Source organism: Anabas testudineus, chromosome 1 (assembly GCF_900324465.2).
Source record: "Anabas testudineus chromosome 1, fAnaTes1.2, whole genome shotgun sequence".
NCBI lineage: Eukaryota > Metazoa > Chordata > Actinopteri > Anabantiformes > Anabantidae > Anabas > Anabas testudineus.
Window position 1 is genome coordinate 3053887 of NC_046610.1, and position 17615 is coordinate 3071501.

The 17615-nt window shown below is 40.4% G+C and overlaps 2 protein-coding genes across 2 annotated transcripts in view; both read left to right on the top strand.

Moving 5' to 3' along the window:
- The window catches only part of LOC113162176 (B-cell receptor CD22-like), a 44203-nt gene that overhangs the window by 5642 nt on the left and 20946 nt on the right, over positions 1–17615 (top strand). The window contains exons 6-8 of the mRNA XM_026360207.1: positions 201–536; positions 634–876; positions 1235–1501. Coding sequence (XP_026215992.1) covers positions 201–536; positions 634–876; positions 1235–1501 — 846 coding nt within the window. The remainder of the gene's footprint in view (positions 1–200; positions 537–633; positions 877–1234; positions 1502–17615) is intronic.
- Positions 7948–13245, top strand: LOC113162179 (sialoadhesin-like). Its single transcript, XM_033326033.1, has 5 exons — positions 7948–8020; positions 8809–9159; positions 9271–9284; positions 9442–9495; positions 13216–13245. The coding sequence occupies exons 1-4, from the start codon at positions 7969–7971 to the stop codon at positions 9460–9462; spliced, it is 438 nt and encodes a 145-aa protein (XP_033181924.1). The 5' UTR covers positions 7948–7968; the 3' UTR covers positions 9463–9495; positions 13216–13245.

Consider the following 17615-nt stretch of genomic DNA (forward strand, 5'->3'; position numbering starts at 1 on the left):
CGTTATATACAGTATGATATTACAGTTTCACATTTTGGGGTTCGGGTCTTTCCAAAGGTCACAGGAAAAATGTGATTATAGGGAGAAGAAAGAGGAAGGTTTCAAATCTATAAATCTTTAAAAACTAGGAGACACAGAATCACAGCAGGCTTAATGAAAGTATGTGTTTTGATGTTAATGTGATTTCTGATGTGTTACAGCTGTTCACTGGGGAGTAACTTACACTTCTACTCAGATCTGTGGCTCCAAAGGATCAACAGTGGACATACACTGCTCCTACAGATACCCATCCAGAGTTAATAACGTTGACACGAGAGTGACAAAAACATTCTGGTTTGTTAATAATGAACCTTTGGATCTAAAAGAAGATTCAGATTATTCAGGTCGTGTGGAGGATCAGTGTAATGGAAACAGCTGCACTCTGACCATCAGAGACCTGAGAGAGACGGATTCAGCTGAGTACAAGTTCAAGTTCATAACAAACCATGACTCTGGGAAATACACTGGTTCACCAGGAGTCGTGTTATCTTTCTCAGGTAACACTGTGACTTAATGTTTGTGTTTGTTCTTTTATTTATTTGTACAAATGTCAGCAGTTGATTCTAAAATAAAATTTCCAATCATCGTCCTCAGATCCACAGTTCCAGGTAGATGTGAGGAAATCAACAGTGGACCAGTTTTCTACCTGGACAGAACTGACATGTCGCAGCAATTATCAACTGTTCGATCATCATTCTTACATCTGGTACAAGAATGGAGAGAAAGTTGAAAACAAAGGAAAAAAATATTTCCTCCTAGATGGATTTGATCCTTCAAACAGATATTACTGCAACATTGAAGTTTTAGGATATGAGCGTTTCCGTTCTCCTCCAGTGTGTGAGTTTGCTCCTCTTTGTTTCACTAGAATAAAATAATCTGGCACCAAGTTTGAACCAAATAGTTTAGAATAAATCAGACTGGTTAATAGCAACATGGAGTCATCACAGTGTTTCACCACAACAATCATTATTAAAAAAGAAACCTAACACCTAAATACATTAGAATAACTAAGTATAGAAAGGTTAGATGTTGGCCTCTGTCCAAAACTGCCTCCATCAAAAACAATGTAGAGCTGGGACAGATGAAATGTTGTGCTTTACTTTTGTAAAAGAGATAAACAGTTAAACATTAGGAATTAAAAATCTGTTTAATTTTATCATACATTAGTTATATTGTATGTTTCCTTCCTGTCCAGATGCTCCAAATCTTCCTTTAGTGTCGGTGCTTCCCTCAGGTCAAATTAAGAAGGGTAGTTCAGTGACAATGTCCTGTAGCAGTGATGCTAACCCAGCAGCTAAATACACCTGGTACAAGAAAAATGGAACTGATGAACCACGGCTTGTCGATCAAGAGCGTCTGTCCTTCAGCTCCATCCAGTCCTCTGACTCTGGAGACTATTACTGTACAGCTGAGAATGAACTGGGGAGAACGCGATCTGAAATCATCTCTATTGATGTAAAATGTGAGTAACATACAGGTTATAAACTACAGTGGCACATTCAATCTGTTGTGTTGTACTAATTCTACACATGAAGTTTAATTTACTCATGAGTACCACAGAGTCTGTACATGTTTTACCTCATGGGAGAATCAAATTCAGAAAGATTACTACTACTACCTACTGTGTTAGGAAGCCTGCATTAAAAAGTGGTCTGTAGATTTAGAGACTGGTGAGTATTTTTGATGTAGTGGTGACTAGATAAAGATGTATATTTAGTTGTATTATAGAAAATGTTGGTGAAGTTTCATCTACATTAGGGTTTGAGAGTCAGGATCTGTCGACCTCTGCTGCATCAGATTCAATCGTCTTTGAATTCTTTTATTGTCAAGTGCAACATTAAATTGAGAATGTGTCCTTTTAACCTAATAAGACTGTATCTACCAGTTTCACAGTCATTTTATAACTTTTCATTTGCACTGTGTAATACTGAGCCCCTCTATTGTTGTACTGTCATCTTATAATAATCGTTATCATGTGGAAGTTGAGTCATGGCTTCTTTCTCGTTAGACTAGAGATATACTCGCTCCTTGCCAAAACGTATCCATCAGGTAACAGCAGCTTTATTAAGATTATTGATCCCATACTTCCCTTCTTACGTTGTTTATGTCTAGAGAATTTAAAAGCCTCATTTTCCGTGACCAGTAGATTTTCTTCTTTGTGAACTTCCACTTTTGCACAGTTTAAACAGAACCAACATTAATGTTGAACACAGCAGTGATGACAGAACTGTCAGGTATGTAGATACAGATAGTTGTTACTCAGTTCATCTCATACTACCTCACCGGTTACACGTGGAACTGTAACTTACCTGTAACACTGATTACTGACGACATGCAAAATCAAAGCACCAGTCGTGAAACAGTTGTGATATTTTAGTAGAAAGAAGAAACAGCAGCATGTTAAATTGGAGACAGGTTGTGTTTAGGGCCTCCACCTCTCTTAAAGGAAGAGTTAAAAGCTTCCTTTAGTGTCTTCTCTGTACAAAATGTGGATGTGGTGATTTGGGCAGGTGTGAAGTGAAACCTACCTGGAGGAATAATGTTTGGTCTCCAATCAACTCTCCTTAGGTTGAAGAAGCTATTTGATGAGTAGTGAAATATTTCAATCTAACAAGAAAGAAGTCCAATTGCCATGGTTCAACTTCCAGATAACTTCACCTGGTTGACTGAGAGTCTTAGAAAAAATAATCTATATTTACATACACAGATCCTCCACATCCTCCCTCTGTGTCAGTGAGTCCCTCTGAGATAGTGGAGGGTAGTTCAGTGACTCTGAACTGTAGCAGTGATGCTAACCCAGCAGCCACATACACCTGGTACAAGGGGAACAGACAACATGTTCATGGATGAGGGACTTATATTTTCACCTCAATCAGCTCTAAGAACAGAGGAAAATACTACTGTGAGGCCAAGAATCAATATGGAGTGATAAACTCTACATCTCTATTTATAAATGTTCAATGTAAGTCACATGTTAACCTGATGTTTTATTATTTAAACTAGGACAAAAGCTTTTCCAATAACATATATGTTCATCTGTCATTCAGTATGTTTGTCTCTACACATTATGTTATTGTTACCAGATCGTCCAAATCTTCCCTCTGTGTCAGTGAGTCCCTCTGAGATAGTGGAGGGTAGTTCAGTGACTCTGACCTGTAGCAGTGATGCTAACCCAGCAGCTAATTATACCTGGTACAAGGAGAATGAAGAGTCACCAAAAGCTTCAGGACAGATCTTCACCATCACTGACTTCAGAGCTGAACACAGTGGGAATTATTACTGTGAAGTCCAGAACAGTTTAGGACGTCATAACAACACTTTATATCTGACTGTTGTTACACGTGAGTTATTCATCTTGACATTTCCACACACTCACACACCTCTGGTTACTGATACTGTCTGACTAACAGTAGCAGTATTACCTGACAACACTTGTTTCCATTTCCAGGTAAATTAATGATAATGAACATCTTCAGGTTGACTCTTGTGGTCCTGATGCTGATTCCTCTGTTTGTTTTCAGTCTGTGTTTGAGGTAAAACAATAAAAATCCATCAGTTCCATCACTGCTCTTTAATTTGTTGTATTTTTAAAAGTCATGAATTAAGTTTACCGGTAGTTCAACTTTGTATTTGTGTTGTTTTTTCTTCCAGGAAGAAGAAAAGTCTGATGTTAAAAACTGAACTGAATGAACGTGTAGAGATGATAGAGGTGAGAGGTCCTGTTAACAACATCCATTCATCTATTATCTTAACCACTTTTTCACTTAAGGGTCTCAGGAGTGCTGGAGCCTAAATAAATATAAATAATGACTCTACATTGTCCATAGGTGTGAATGTGAGTGTCAGTGGTTGTCTGACCAGATGTTGGCTGGGATTGGCTCCAGCACTGCTGCATCATTAGGAGGAAAACTGGTTTGATGGATAAATGAGTCAGAACCAGTAAAGTCTGGTTCAGACTCTGTTGTTTGATGGATAAACAATAGTTTTACATATTAAACATGTTGATTCAGATTCATTGTTTCTTTTCTCTCCACCAGTTTGAATCTCGTCCTGATTGTGAGAACACATGAATTTAGAAGTTCATCACACAGAGGAGCAGGAAGACCTGGTTTAAAGTTCAGTCAGGTCAGAGACTCCTGCATGGACCAAACAGACCAAACTCCAGTTCCTAGTTTCCTGGTTCTGTTTCAGTGTCTCTGATGTTTCTCTCTCCTCTAGTGGTGAAGCTTCAATATTACACATTCAGACTTCATCACTCTGGCTGCTCCTTCTTCTGTCTCATGTAAAAGGTCAGTTTATTTTAAATAGAAACATTTACATGTTCCTTTTCACCCTTAAGGAAAAATTTAGTGAAACATCTTTTTTATCTGTTTTATCTGTTTTATCTCATCTGTTTTATCTCATTAAAAACAACAACAGTTATATTAACTTCTTTATTGATCCTGAATTAATGCTGAATTCAGTTAATCATGATAATTAAAGTAGAAGATGTTACAGTTCCACCCTCAGACCAGCAGAGGGCAGCATCACTTCCTGTGTTCACTCTTCTACTTCTTTTCCTTTCGGCCTCCATTGAACCCTATCCTCTGCGTCCTCCTCTCTCACCAACTCACTTAACTAGATCTTGTTAAACTAACTAGTCACTAACTCTTCTGCCACCTCTCCCAGACTCTTCCATACCTCCACAGGTTTGTCATCAGGACCAGCTGCCTTTCATCCTCTTCAATGTCGTCCTCACAGTCTCCTCTTCTACTCTTCATTCTTTCATTTTCCTCATTCATCAACTCTTCAAAGTCCTCCTTCCATCTTCCCATCACCCTCTTGTCACCTGTCAGTACATTTCCATCCCTATCTTTCACACTAACCTGCTGCACATCCTTCCATCTCTGTCTCTTTGTCTCACCAACCTGTACAAATCCACCTCTCCCTCCTTACTGTCCAACTGAACATACAAGTCCTCATATTGTCTTTGTTTGTCCTTCTCCACCTCTACCTTCACCTTATGCTACATCTCCCAGTCCTCCTGTCGACTCTCTTCAGTCCTCTCAGTGTCCCACATCCTGTGTTTACTCACCTGTTGGTTTTACTTCTGGGTTTTTGCTCCAGTTGGTTCACCTCCTACAATATTGGTACTACATTGTATTTATGCTCTTGTTTGTCTCCTGTTTCTTTGCTAGTGTGTCTACTCCCTGACCACCAGCTTAGTTAGAGGTCTTCTTTGTTAACTTCCTGGTCTTGTATGAGTTCACTTTGCCTTTTATATACTTGTACTGTTTTTTTGTTCCTTTTTTTTTAAAGTAATAGTTTTTTAGTTCTTATCATCCTAGTGAATATATCTCTCTTAGTTTAATTGCAGATGCATTTTTGCCATCTTGTGCTGTGATTAAGTGTTTTATATATTGTCAATAAACCTGTCTTGCTTTTGATTTTACATTTGACTCGTGTTTTACAATTCTGTTCCCTTGTTTGCTAGTTTGCAGTATCTTTATGAAAATACTCAAAGATGAAAAATTACCAACAATATCACAGTTATTAGTTTAATTCTGTGACTGTACAGCTGCTCTGTGTAATCTGAACTGATCACAACAACTTGTAGAACTTTGGACCTTGTCTGTGTGAGTTATCATATCGATTTGTCTGTTTTTAGACTCAACTTGGTCGTAATAAAACAGGATAAATGAATTATTATTCTGTGCAGCTAGTCTAGTCCCGAGCAGGACAACAACCAGACTAAGTTTAATCCTAGTGATTCATCAGTTAGTTCAGTTTTCAGTCCTGTTAGAAATTAATGTGTTTTCCAGTCACTTCATGTTCCTCTGTACATATGTTGCATCAGTCCAACTATCCTCCATTAAAATACTACAGACATATTGTCTCTTCTTTAAATATGACTATGGTTATTTGAACTGTAACTATCATTTTTATTATCACTAGTGATGTGATCATTAACTCTGTCAGGTCCAGTGTTATGTATGTAGTGTGTATGAAGGCAGCAGCTCTTCCTTCCTGTGTGTCCCTCATGCTGTTATTTGGTCAGCTTATTTGGAGTTTGCCTTCTTCCTCTGCCAGATAGTCTGACTTCAACCTCAGAGTTACAGTAAGTAACTATGGACTATTTTTATATGGACTCTGCCTGCCCTGGACCCTGAATTTGCCTATTTCATCCCACCTGATCTGTTCGCTCCCTCGTCATCTCCCTGCTGACATTACCAGTCCTGAACCATGTCTGCCAGATTCCCCTGCTTCCTTCCTACCCCCTCTGCTACCATGAGCATTTCCCCTGATCTGTTCTCTACCTTGTTGTTTCCTTCTCTGCTCTGACTCTGTGTGGACCTCCAAGTGTTTGACCCGGACTGTTGTGGATTTTGCCTGCTGGACTTCTCTTTGGACCTGTCTTAACTGTGTATGACCTGGATTGCCCCTGACTTCGGATATTAGTCTATTGGATTTGTTGTTTGAACTGTTTTGGTGCATAACCCTGAACTGGACTATCACTCTGTCTCTTTGGATTTGGACTTTCTCTCATTTTGTGGTTCTACAAACTGCAGTACTTTCCTGGACACTTTCCACTGTTGCCAGCCTCCAGTACCAGTACTCACTGTCTTCACCTGCCTCTGTCTGCTCCATGTGCTCTCTGTTGGTCGGCCATCTTGGCTGTGACATCAGAATTTCATTCTCTCACATTTTCCCACCTGGCTGCACAGTTGTGTCACTTTTCAAGTATCTTTGGTAGGAACATTATTTCAGTTCCTTCTAACTGCTGCAGAGGGCGACGGTGTGCAGAAAGGTTTGGGTTTCTTGGAAGAAACTAACAAGTGTTTGTTTTGTCTTCTTTTGTTGCTGTAAGAGCAGAGCTCATATCAGTGGATCAGTTTATTATAAGGTGAGATTTTACACAGACAGTTTGTTCTCATGTTGGTCACCAATGTGATCCTTGATCCTCCTTAAAACTAAGTTAATCATCTGTGGTAAACGACCAAATATGTAAATAATTTAAATGTTAAAAAGTAAAAAGTATCAAAAGTCATTTTAAATTAGACAGAACAGTCAGTGATGGATGGTAAACTGTAGTTTCCTGGTTCTGTTTCAGTGTCTCTGATGTTTCTCTGTCCTCTAGTGGTGAAGCTTCAGTATTACACATTCAGACTTCATCACTCTGGCTGCTCCTTCTTCTGTCTCATTTAAAGGGTCAGTTTATTTTTACTTTATGCTGTGAACACTTGTTTCCATGAGGTCATTCATTTCTTCTTCACATGTTCCTGACACAGGTAGAAGTGGTCGGTTTCAATAGTAGCAGACGACACAGGCGTCCTACAGAGAAGTCAAGTTGTCTGTGTTCATGAACTGTATCTGAATTAAAATGAATTGTGTTGGTTGAGGTCAGATAGTATCAAGAATAGTGTGATGTGAAGAGAAGTGGACACTTTTCTTATCTACTGACTTTATCGTAGCTGCTCGACCAGTTTGATCTTGCGTCTTTGTGGTTTTCACACTTATCTCAGTGACAAAGTGACAACAGAGCAGTTATAAGGTATTGTTTTGTGTTCTGTTTTAACTGAGTTAGACGGAGCATCAGTCTTTGAGCTGATATTAAATCAGCATTGCTGCAGCATTTTTCTTTTATCTTTATCAGAAGTGAAAATGAATCAGTCAAATTGGTTTTGGACATATCAGTTTGAACTGTTAATGATCTACATTAAAAAAACAAACAGACACCACAACAACTTGTTTTAGTGTTTACTGGTGTATTAACCATGTCACTATATCATCTGTATGTGAGCATCCTGGTTTCCTGTCGACTGCTAAATGAGGTAAAATTATTTTCGTACCAACATCCTCCATTATAGAATCGCTTAATAACTGATACACTTCCTCATATTTATCAGCTAATGCTTTCGTATCACTTAAGTGACGGACAGATAAGAAGCTATGAGTCCGACAGCAGCAAGTGGATTCTTCTTGTTCCTTCTCTCTGTGTCAGGTACTGTATCTCTACATTTACCTTCACTGTATTTAAAAAGAGACGAATGTGATCAAATGTAGAATTTATAAATATCTGATTAAAGTAGTTTGTTGTTCTGTATTCTGAAATAAATCAACAAGACATTTCCAGTTGCTGTCGACAACATTTGTCGTTCAAAAGCAGTGAAGACATTTTAAAATGACTGATTCCACAACAATAACACGTCTGTTCCTGTTTCTTTTCTAACATCACCTTTGTTGGGAAGTACTGAGCTACATTTCTTTCAACTAGTGTCATGAGTTTTGCAAGATGGCTGAACCAGATGTAGACCAGAGCAAATGAGGTAGTGGTGAAAAGAAAGTTTATAAGAAACAAGGAAGGACACAAGATACTAAGAAAAACAAAAAGTCACTGCAAACAGAGGAAAAGCTGCTCTATAGAACAAGAGATACTCCAAACTAAGAAGGAGAACATGAGGAGACAAAAGTATAATAAGTAGAACATGAACAAAACCTGGACAAGAACAACAAGTCCTCCAACTTTAACTCTCATATAGGTTGTTTGTCCCAAACCTCAAACCAAAGTCACTGTTAGTTTTAAGAGCAGCCTCATGTACAGAGGCAGGAGTTTGTTGAATTGAACCAAAATGGCAGCTGGTGATGTTTATTTTCACCGGTGTGGTTTGATTGATGCATGAACAGTAACTTTTTATGACGACTACGACAAGTTTCCTTTCTTTAATATCATTTGTCTTATTAACTGATTGTTAACTTTAACTGTGGTTTCTGCTGTGCTCTGTGTTCCAGTGGTGCAGGGTCAGAATGACTGGGGAGTAACTTACACTTCTACTCAGATCTGTGGTATAAAGGGATCAACAGTGGACATACACTGCTCCTACAGATACCCATCTAAAGTGAACAGACAAGTTATTAATGTTCAGAAAACATTATGGTTTACTAAAGAGAATAATAATGAACCTGTGGATCTAGAAACAGACTCAGACTACAGAGGTCGTGTGACGTCTATTAACAAAGCCTGTACTCTGAAGATAACAGACCTGAGACAGAGAGACTCAGCTGTGTACAAGTTCAGGTTTATAACAAACCATCCAGGTGGTAATTATACTGGTGAACCTGGAGTCACTTTGTCTGTCACAGGTAACATCTTCATTGATAATAATTTTTATACTAAGTTGTGTTTGTGTGTATTTCCATGTAGTTTATATAAAATTATTAAATAACATTTCTGTTGTTTCTCCACATGTTCAGATCTCCAGGTTCAGGTGATCAGATCTACTGTCCAACAGGATTCTACTAGAGCAGAGTTGAAGTGTCAAAGCACTTGTTCACCTGATCATACTACCTACATCTGGTACAAGAACGGACAGATTCAGAGAGAAACATCATCTTTCTTTTATTATACATACATTTCTCCTGCAGACAGAGTTTCCTGTGCTGTAAAAGGACATGAGAAGTTCCCCTCTCCTTCAGTGTGTGAGTTTACTTACAGTCTTTTCACTTTTCACCATCCTGAGTCTTTAAACTATTTTACTGTGTTTTGTGGTGATTCACATCAAACTGATCATTGATCATTAGATTTGTACAAGACATCTGAAGCCTTTATAACTATGATGTCTCTGTGTTAAATTATATTTAGATTTATAGAATATGAGGAAAATCCTTGTGGTTTTTTGTTATGTAATAAATGTCTTAACAGACATGAAGATGACTGTTCTCCTTCAGTGTGTGTTCACACAGTAACACAGTGTAAAGTGTTTTAACACAACACATTAGTTCAACAACACACTCTGTGATGGATGAACAAGGATCCATGTAGAATAGGTTCTACTGTCAAAACTGATGTTACATTTTAATGTTAAATGTTCATGTTTTCTCCCTCAGATCGTCCAAATCTTCCCTCTGTGTCCGTGAGTCCCTCTGAGATAGTGGAGGGTAGTTCAGTGACTCTGACCTGTAGCAGTGATGCTAACCCAGCAGCTAAATACACCTGGTACAAGAGTGACACACATCTTAAATCCATCCATGAAGAACCACAGTTTGTCTTCAGATTCATCAAATCCTCTGACTCTGGACAGTATTATTGTGAAGCTGGAAACAAGCTGGGGAAGAGTAGATCTGAGTCTGTCTCTATTGATGTGAAATGTGAGTAAAACTAATTAAGATGAAAATGTTTCTCACAGATGTAAAAACCTATTACATGCATTCTTTCGGTCTTCTGATATTTTAGTTAATTAGTCCTTAACTATTTTACTGTCACGTACATTTCACATCAAATTAACCAACACCCATTTATTTCATCTCCAGTTTTCACATTTTATTTTTCCTGCAATATGGAGTCATATTTTTTTTTACTTTGGCTTTTTGTTTTTTAACAGTTAACAGTTACAAGTTTTATAGTAAACTTAAAATACTGTTGTGAAAAATGATGTTAAATTTTAACATCCATCCATTTTCCACCGCTTATCCGGGGCCGGGTTGCGGGCGGAGCAGCTTAAGCAGAGATGCCCAGACTTCCCTCACCCTAGACACCTCCTTCAGCTCTTTCGGGGGAACACCGAGGCGTTCCCAGGCCAGCCGAGAGACATAGTCTCTCCAACGTGTCCTGGGTCTTCCCCAGGGCCTCTGCCCAGTGGGACAGGACCGGAAAACCTCCCCTGCGAGGCGTCCCGGGGGCATCCGAAACAGATGCCCAAGCCACCTCAACTGGCCCCTCTCGATGCAGAGGAGCAGTGGCTGTACTCCGAGCTCCTCCCGGGTGACTGAGCTCCTCACCCTGTCACTAAGGGTGAGGAGGAACTCTGCGGAGGAAACTCATTTTGGCCGCTTCTATCCGCAATCTTGTCCTTTCAGTCATGACCCAAAGCTCATGGTCATAGGTGAGGGTAGGAACGTAGACTGACCGGTAAATCAAGAGCTTTGCCTTTTGGCTCAGCTCCTTTTTCACCACGACGGACCGGTACACCGACCGCATTACTGCTGCCGATGCACCAATCCGTCTGTCAATCTCACGCTCCCTTTTTCCCTCACTCGTGAACAAGACCCCAAGATACTTAAACTCCTCCGATTGAGGGAGAATGTCCCCCCCAACCTGGAGGGTGCAAGCCACCTTTTTCCGGGTTAGAACCATGGCCTCGGACTTGGAGGTGCTGATTCTCATCCCAGCCCTTTCACACTCGGCTGCAAACCGCCCCAGTGCCTGCTGGAGGTCCCAATCTGATGAGGCCAACAGGACAACATCATCTGCAAAAAGCAGAGATGAGATCCTGTGATCCCCAAACCGAATTCCCTCCGACCCCTGGCTGCACCTAGAAATCCTGTCCATAAAAGTAATGAACAGGATCGGTGACAAAGGGCAGCCCTGTCGGAGTCCAAAATGCACCGAGAACAAGTCTGACTTACTGCCGGCAATGCGAACCAAGCTCCTACTCCGGTCATACAAGGACCGAATGGCCCCTAACAAAGGGCCCCGAATCCCGTATTCCCGAAGTACCTCCCACAAAATGCCACGAGGGACACGGTCAAACGCCTTCTCCAAGTCCACAAAACACATGTAGACTGGATGGGCGAACTCCCATGAACCCTCGAGCACCCTGGCAAGAGTATGGAGCTGGTCCAGTGTTCCACGGCCAGGACGAAAACCGCATTGTTCCTCCTGGATCTGAGGTTCGACTAGCGGCCTAATTCTCCTCTCCAGCACTCTGGCATAAACTTTCCCAGGGAGGCTGAGGAGTGTGACCCTCCGGTCCCCCTTTTTAAAAAGAGGAACCACAACCCCGGTCTGCCAGTCCAGAGGTACTGTCCCTAATCTCCACGCGATGCTGCAAAGGCATGTCAACCAAGACAGCCCTACAACATCCAGAGACTTAAGGTACTCAGGGCGAATTTCATCCACCCCTGGTGCCTTTCCACTGAGGAGCTTACTGACTACCTTAGTGACTTCAACCAGGGAAATGGACGAGTCAACCTCTGAGTCCCCAGCCTCTGCTTCCTCAACAGAAGGCGTGTCGACGGGGCGGAGGAGATCCTCAAAGTATTCCTTCCACCGTCCTACAATGTCCCCAGTCGAAGTCAGCAACTCCCCACCTCCACTGTAAACAGTGTTGGCAGGAAACTGCTTTCCCCTTCTGAGGCGCCGGACGGTTTGCCAGAATTTCCTTGAGGCAGACCGATAGTCCTCCTCCATGGCCTCGCCGAACTTCTCCCAGACCCGAGTTTTTGCCTCTTTGACCGCGCGGGCTGCGGCACGTTTGGCCTGCCGATACCCATCAGCTGCATCAGGAGTCCCACAGGCCAACCAGGCCTGATAAGACTCCTTCTTCAGCTTGACGGCTTCCCTTACTTCCGGTGTCCACCACCGAGTTCGGGGATTGCCGCCGCGACAGGCACCAGAGACCCTACGGCCACAGCTCCGAACAGCCGCATTGACAATGGAGGAGGAAAACATGGTCCACTCGGACTCAATGTCTCGGGACCTGGTTATAGCTCTCCTGGAGGTGGGAGTTGAAGACCTCTCTGACAGAGGGTTCCACCAGACATTCCCAACCGACCCTCACAATACGTTTGGGTCTGCCAAGTCTATCCAGCTTCCTCCTCTGCCACCGGATCCAACTCACCACCAGGTGGTGATCAGTTGACAGCTCAGCCCCTCTCTTCACCCGAGTGTCCAAGACATATGGTCGGAGGTCAGATGACACAACCACAAAGTCGATCATAGACCTCCAACCTAGGGTGTCCTGGTGTCACGTGCACTATATTTTAACATTAAAATTTTCATGTTTTTACCTTTAGATCATATAAATCTTCCCTCTGTGTCAGTGAGTCCCTCTGAGATAGTGGAGGGTAGTTCAGTGACTCTGACCTGTAGCAGTGATGCTAACCCAGCAGCTAAATACACCTGGTACAAGAGTGACACACATCTTAAATCCATCCATGAAGAACCACAGTTTGTCTTCAGATCCATCAAATCCTCTGACTCTGGACAGTATTATTGTGAAGCTGGAAACAAGCTGGGGACGAGTAGATCTGAGTCTGTCTCTATTGATGTGAAATGTGAGTAAAACAAATCCAAATAACAATTTTCTACTTACAATATCTTGACAAATCAACATCCAAAATTAACAGTTACAAATTTCATGTTAAAGGGAAAGTTTCATTGTGAAAACTGATGTTAAATTTTATGTTAAATTCCTCCAGATCCTCCAAATCTTCCCTCTGTGTCAGTGAGTCCCTCTGAGATAGTGGAGGGTAGTTCAGTGACTCTGACCTGTAGCAGTGATGCTAACCCAGCAGCTAATTATACCTGGTATAAAGGGAACAGACAGCTTATCCATGGACAAGACGGAAACTACATTATCATCTCATTCAGCTCTAACTACAGAGGAACCTACTGGTGCGAGGCTGAGAATCAATATGGAGTCATAAACTCCACATACCTATTAATAGATGTCCAATGTAAGTTAATTTTTATATGTTTACTATTAACAGAAAGGTTCTTCTAAATCATAAATGCTGATATGAATGAGAAGAACGGTAACACAATTATCTGAATCCTTTGCCAGATCGTCCAAATCTTCCCTCTGTGTCAGTGAGTCCCTCTGAGATAGTGGAGGGTAGTTCAGTGACTCTGACCTGTAGCAGTGATGCTAACCCAGCAGCTAATTATACCTGGTACAAGGAGAATGAAGAGTCACCAAAAGCTTCAGGACAGATCTTCACCATCACTGACATCAGAGCTGAACACAGTGGGAATTATTACTGTGAAGTTCAGAACAGTGTAGGACGTCATAACAACACTTTACATCTGACTGTTGTTACACGTGAGTTATTCATCTTGACATTTCCACACACTCACACACCTCTGGTTACTGATACTGTCTGACTAACAGTAGCAGTATTACCTGACAACACTTGTTTCCATTTCCAGGTAAATTAATGATAATGAACATCATCAGGTTGACTCTTGTGGTCCTGATGCTGATTCCTCTGTTTGTCTTCAGTCTGTGTTTGAGGTAAATCAGTAAAAATGCATCAGTTCCATCACTGATTATTTTATTTTCGTTTTTATTTTCCCCCAGCAAGAATCTTTAACACCATCAAATTTGTATTTATTTTTGGAAACAATCCAGGAAGAAGAAAACTCAGATTTTAAAAACTGAACTGAATGAACCTGTGGAGATGATAGAGGTGAGAGGTCCTGTTATTTTTGTATATGCACTGCAGCATATTTTATTATATTATAAGTCCTACTGTAAAATATTGAACTAACTGGTCAATGTAATAGTTTTACGTTTCAATCATTTGTCCAAGTTTTATGAATGATGTTTATTCAGTTTGTTCAGTATATTTCTTTTCTCTCCACCAGTTTGAATCTCGTCCTGATTGTGAGAACACCTGAATTTAGAAGTTCATCACACAGAGGAGCAGGAAGACCTGGTTTAAAGTTCAGTCAGGTCAGAGACTCCTGCATGGACCAAACAGACCAAACTCCAATTCCTAGTTTCCTGGTTCTGTTTCAGTGTCTCTGATGTTTCTCTGTCCTCTAGTGGTGAAGCTTCAATATTACACATTCAGACTTCATCACTCTGGCTGCTCCTTCTTCTGTCTCATTTAAAGGGTCAGTTTATTTTAAATAGAAACATTTACATGTTCCCTTTAACCCTTAAGGAAAATTTTGTGAAACCTCTTTGTTCTGTTTTATCTCATTAAAAACAACAACAGTTATATTAACTTCTTTATTGATCCTGATTTAATGCTGAATTCTGTTAATCATGATAATTAAAGTAAAACAATAAAACAAGATAAACCAGGAGCTGAGATACAAGTTCAGTGAACATGAAGAATTTCACATTCTGACCCAAAACAAGTAGAAGATGTTACAGTTCCACCCTCAGACCAGCAGAGGGCAGCATCACTTCCTGTGTTCACTCTTCTACTTCTTTTCCTTTCTGCCTCCATTGAACCCTATCCTCTGCGTCGTCCTCTCTCACCAACTCACTTAACTAGATCTTGTTAAACAAACTAGTCACTAACTCTTCTGCCACCTCTCCCAGACTCTTCCATACCTCCACAGGTTTGTCATCAGGACCAGCTGCCTTTCATCCTCTTCAATGTCCTCCTCACAGTCTCCTCTTCTACTCTTCATTCTTTCATTTTCCTCATTCATCAACTCTTCAAAGTTCTCCTTCCATCTTCCCATCACCCTCTTGTCACCTGTCAGTACATTTCCATCCCTATCTTTCACACTAACCTGCTGCACATCCTTCCATCTCTGTCTCTTTGTCTCACCAACCTGTACAAATCCACCTCTCCCTCCTTACTGTCCTACTGAACATACAAGTCCTCATATTGTCTTTGTTGGTCCTTCTCCACCTCTACCTTCACCTTATGCTACATCTCCCTGTCCTCCTGTCGACTCTCTTCAGTCCTCTCAGTGTCCCACTTCCTGTGTTTACTCACCTGTTGGTGTTTCTTCTGGGTTTTTGCTCCAGTTGGTTCACCTCCTACAATATTGGTACTACATTGAATTTATGCTCTTGTTTGTCTCCTGTTTCTTTGCTAGTGTGTCTACTCCCTGACCACCAGCTTAGTTAGAGGTCTTCTTTGTTAACTTCCTGGTCTTGTTAGACTTCACTTTGCCTTTTATATACTTGTACTGTTTTTTGTTCTTTTTTTAATTAATAGTTTTTTAGTTCTTATCATCCTAATGAGCATTTCTCTCTTAGTTTAATTTAGGTCTATTGCAGATGCATTTTTGCCATCTTGTGCTGTGATTTAGTGTTTTATATATAGTCAATAAACCTGTCTTGCTTTTGATTTTACATTTGACTCCTCATGTTTTCACAATTGGGTTCCCTTGTTTGCTAGTTTGCAGTATCTGCATGAAAATACTTAAAGATGAAAAATTACCAACAATATCACAGTTATGAGTTTAATTCTGTGACTGTACAGCTGCTCTGTGTAATCTGAACTGATCACAACAACTTGTAGAACTTTGGACATTTTCTGTGAGAGTTATCATATTAATTTGTCTATTTTTAGTATTGATTATTTATTTATCATGATTGTTAAAAGAAATTGTTGCTATCGTAGAAGTTACCTGAGGGTTGTTACACAAAACCAAGATGAGGTGATAAAATCAGGATCTTCCAGTTATCAAGTTTGAATTTAGTCGTAATAAAACAGGATAAATGAATTATTATTCTGTGCAGCTAGTCTGGTCCAGAGCAGGACAACAACCAGACTAAGTTTAATCCTAGTGATTCATCAGTTAGTTCAGTTTTCAGTCCTGTTAGAAATTAATGTGTTTTCCAGTCACTTCATGTTCCTCTGTACATATGTTGCATCAGTCTAACTATCCTCCATTAAAATACTACAGACATATTGTCTCTTCTTTTAATATGACCACCTCTTCCTGTCAGCAACTACTTCCGGTTCACGCACAGACCTCCACACTCACCCTGCGTCATCGTCATCTGCAGTAAAACTACATCAGTAAATAAATCTTAATCACAGAGTTTCATTCTCTCACATTTTCCCACCTGGCTGCACAGATGTGTCACTTTTCAAGTATCTTTAGTAGGAACATTATTTCAGTTCCTTCTCACTGCTGCAGAGGGCGACGGTGTGCAGAAAGGTTTGGGTTTCTTGGAAGAAACTAACAAGTGTTTGATTTGTCTTCTTTTGTTGCTGTAAGAGCAGAGCTCATATCAGTGGATCAGTTTATTATAAGGTGAGATTTTACACAGACAGTTTGTACTCATGTTGATCACCAATGTGATCCTTGATCCTCCCTGAAACTAAATTAATCATCTGTGGTAAACGACCAAATATGTAAATAATTTAAATGTTAAAAGGTAAAAAGTATCAAAATTCATTTTAAATTAGACAGAACAGTCAGTGATGGATGGTAAACTGTAGTTTCCTGGTTCTGTTTCAGTGTCTCTGATGTTTCTCTGTCCTCTAGTGGTGAAGCTTCAGTATTACACATTCAGACTTCATCACTCTGGCTGCTCCTTCTTCTGTCTCATTTAAAGGGTCATTTTATTTTTACTTTATGCTGTGAACACTTGTTTCCATGAGGTCGTTCATTTCTTCTTCACGTGTTGCTGACACAGGTAGAAGTGGTCGGTTTCAATAGTAGCAGACGACGCAGGCGTCCTACAGAGAAGTCAAGTTGTCTGTGTTCATGAACTGTATCTGAATTAAAATGAATTGTGTTGGTTGAGGTCAGATAGTATCAAGAATAGTGTGATGTGAAGAGAAGTGGACACTTTTCTTATCTACTAACTTTATCGTAGCTGCTCGACCAGTTTGATCTTGTGTCTTTGTGGTTTTCACACTTATCTCAGTGAGGAAAATAATGAAGATCACAGAACTTCACACTCTTCCTGTTTTATCGTGACCAGTACATTTACGTTCACAGACCAATTCACCAGTTCACCCCAATGCTTCATCCTCACACTGTGTAATGACAGGACGTATGTTTCCATCTTCCTTTGCTCTGTGTACATACAGAATAACAACAGTAATCAGCCACGTTGTGTTTCATGAGTTTTTGTTTCCAAATGGTTCATTTCTTGGAAACATTTTGTTTT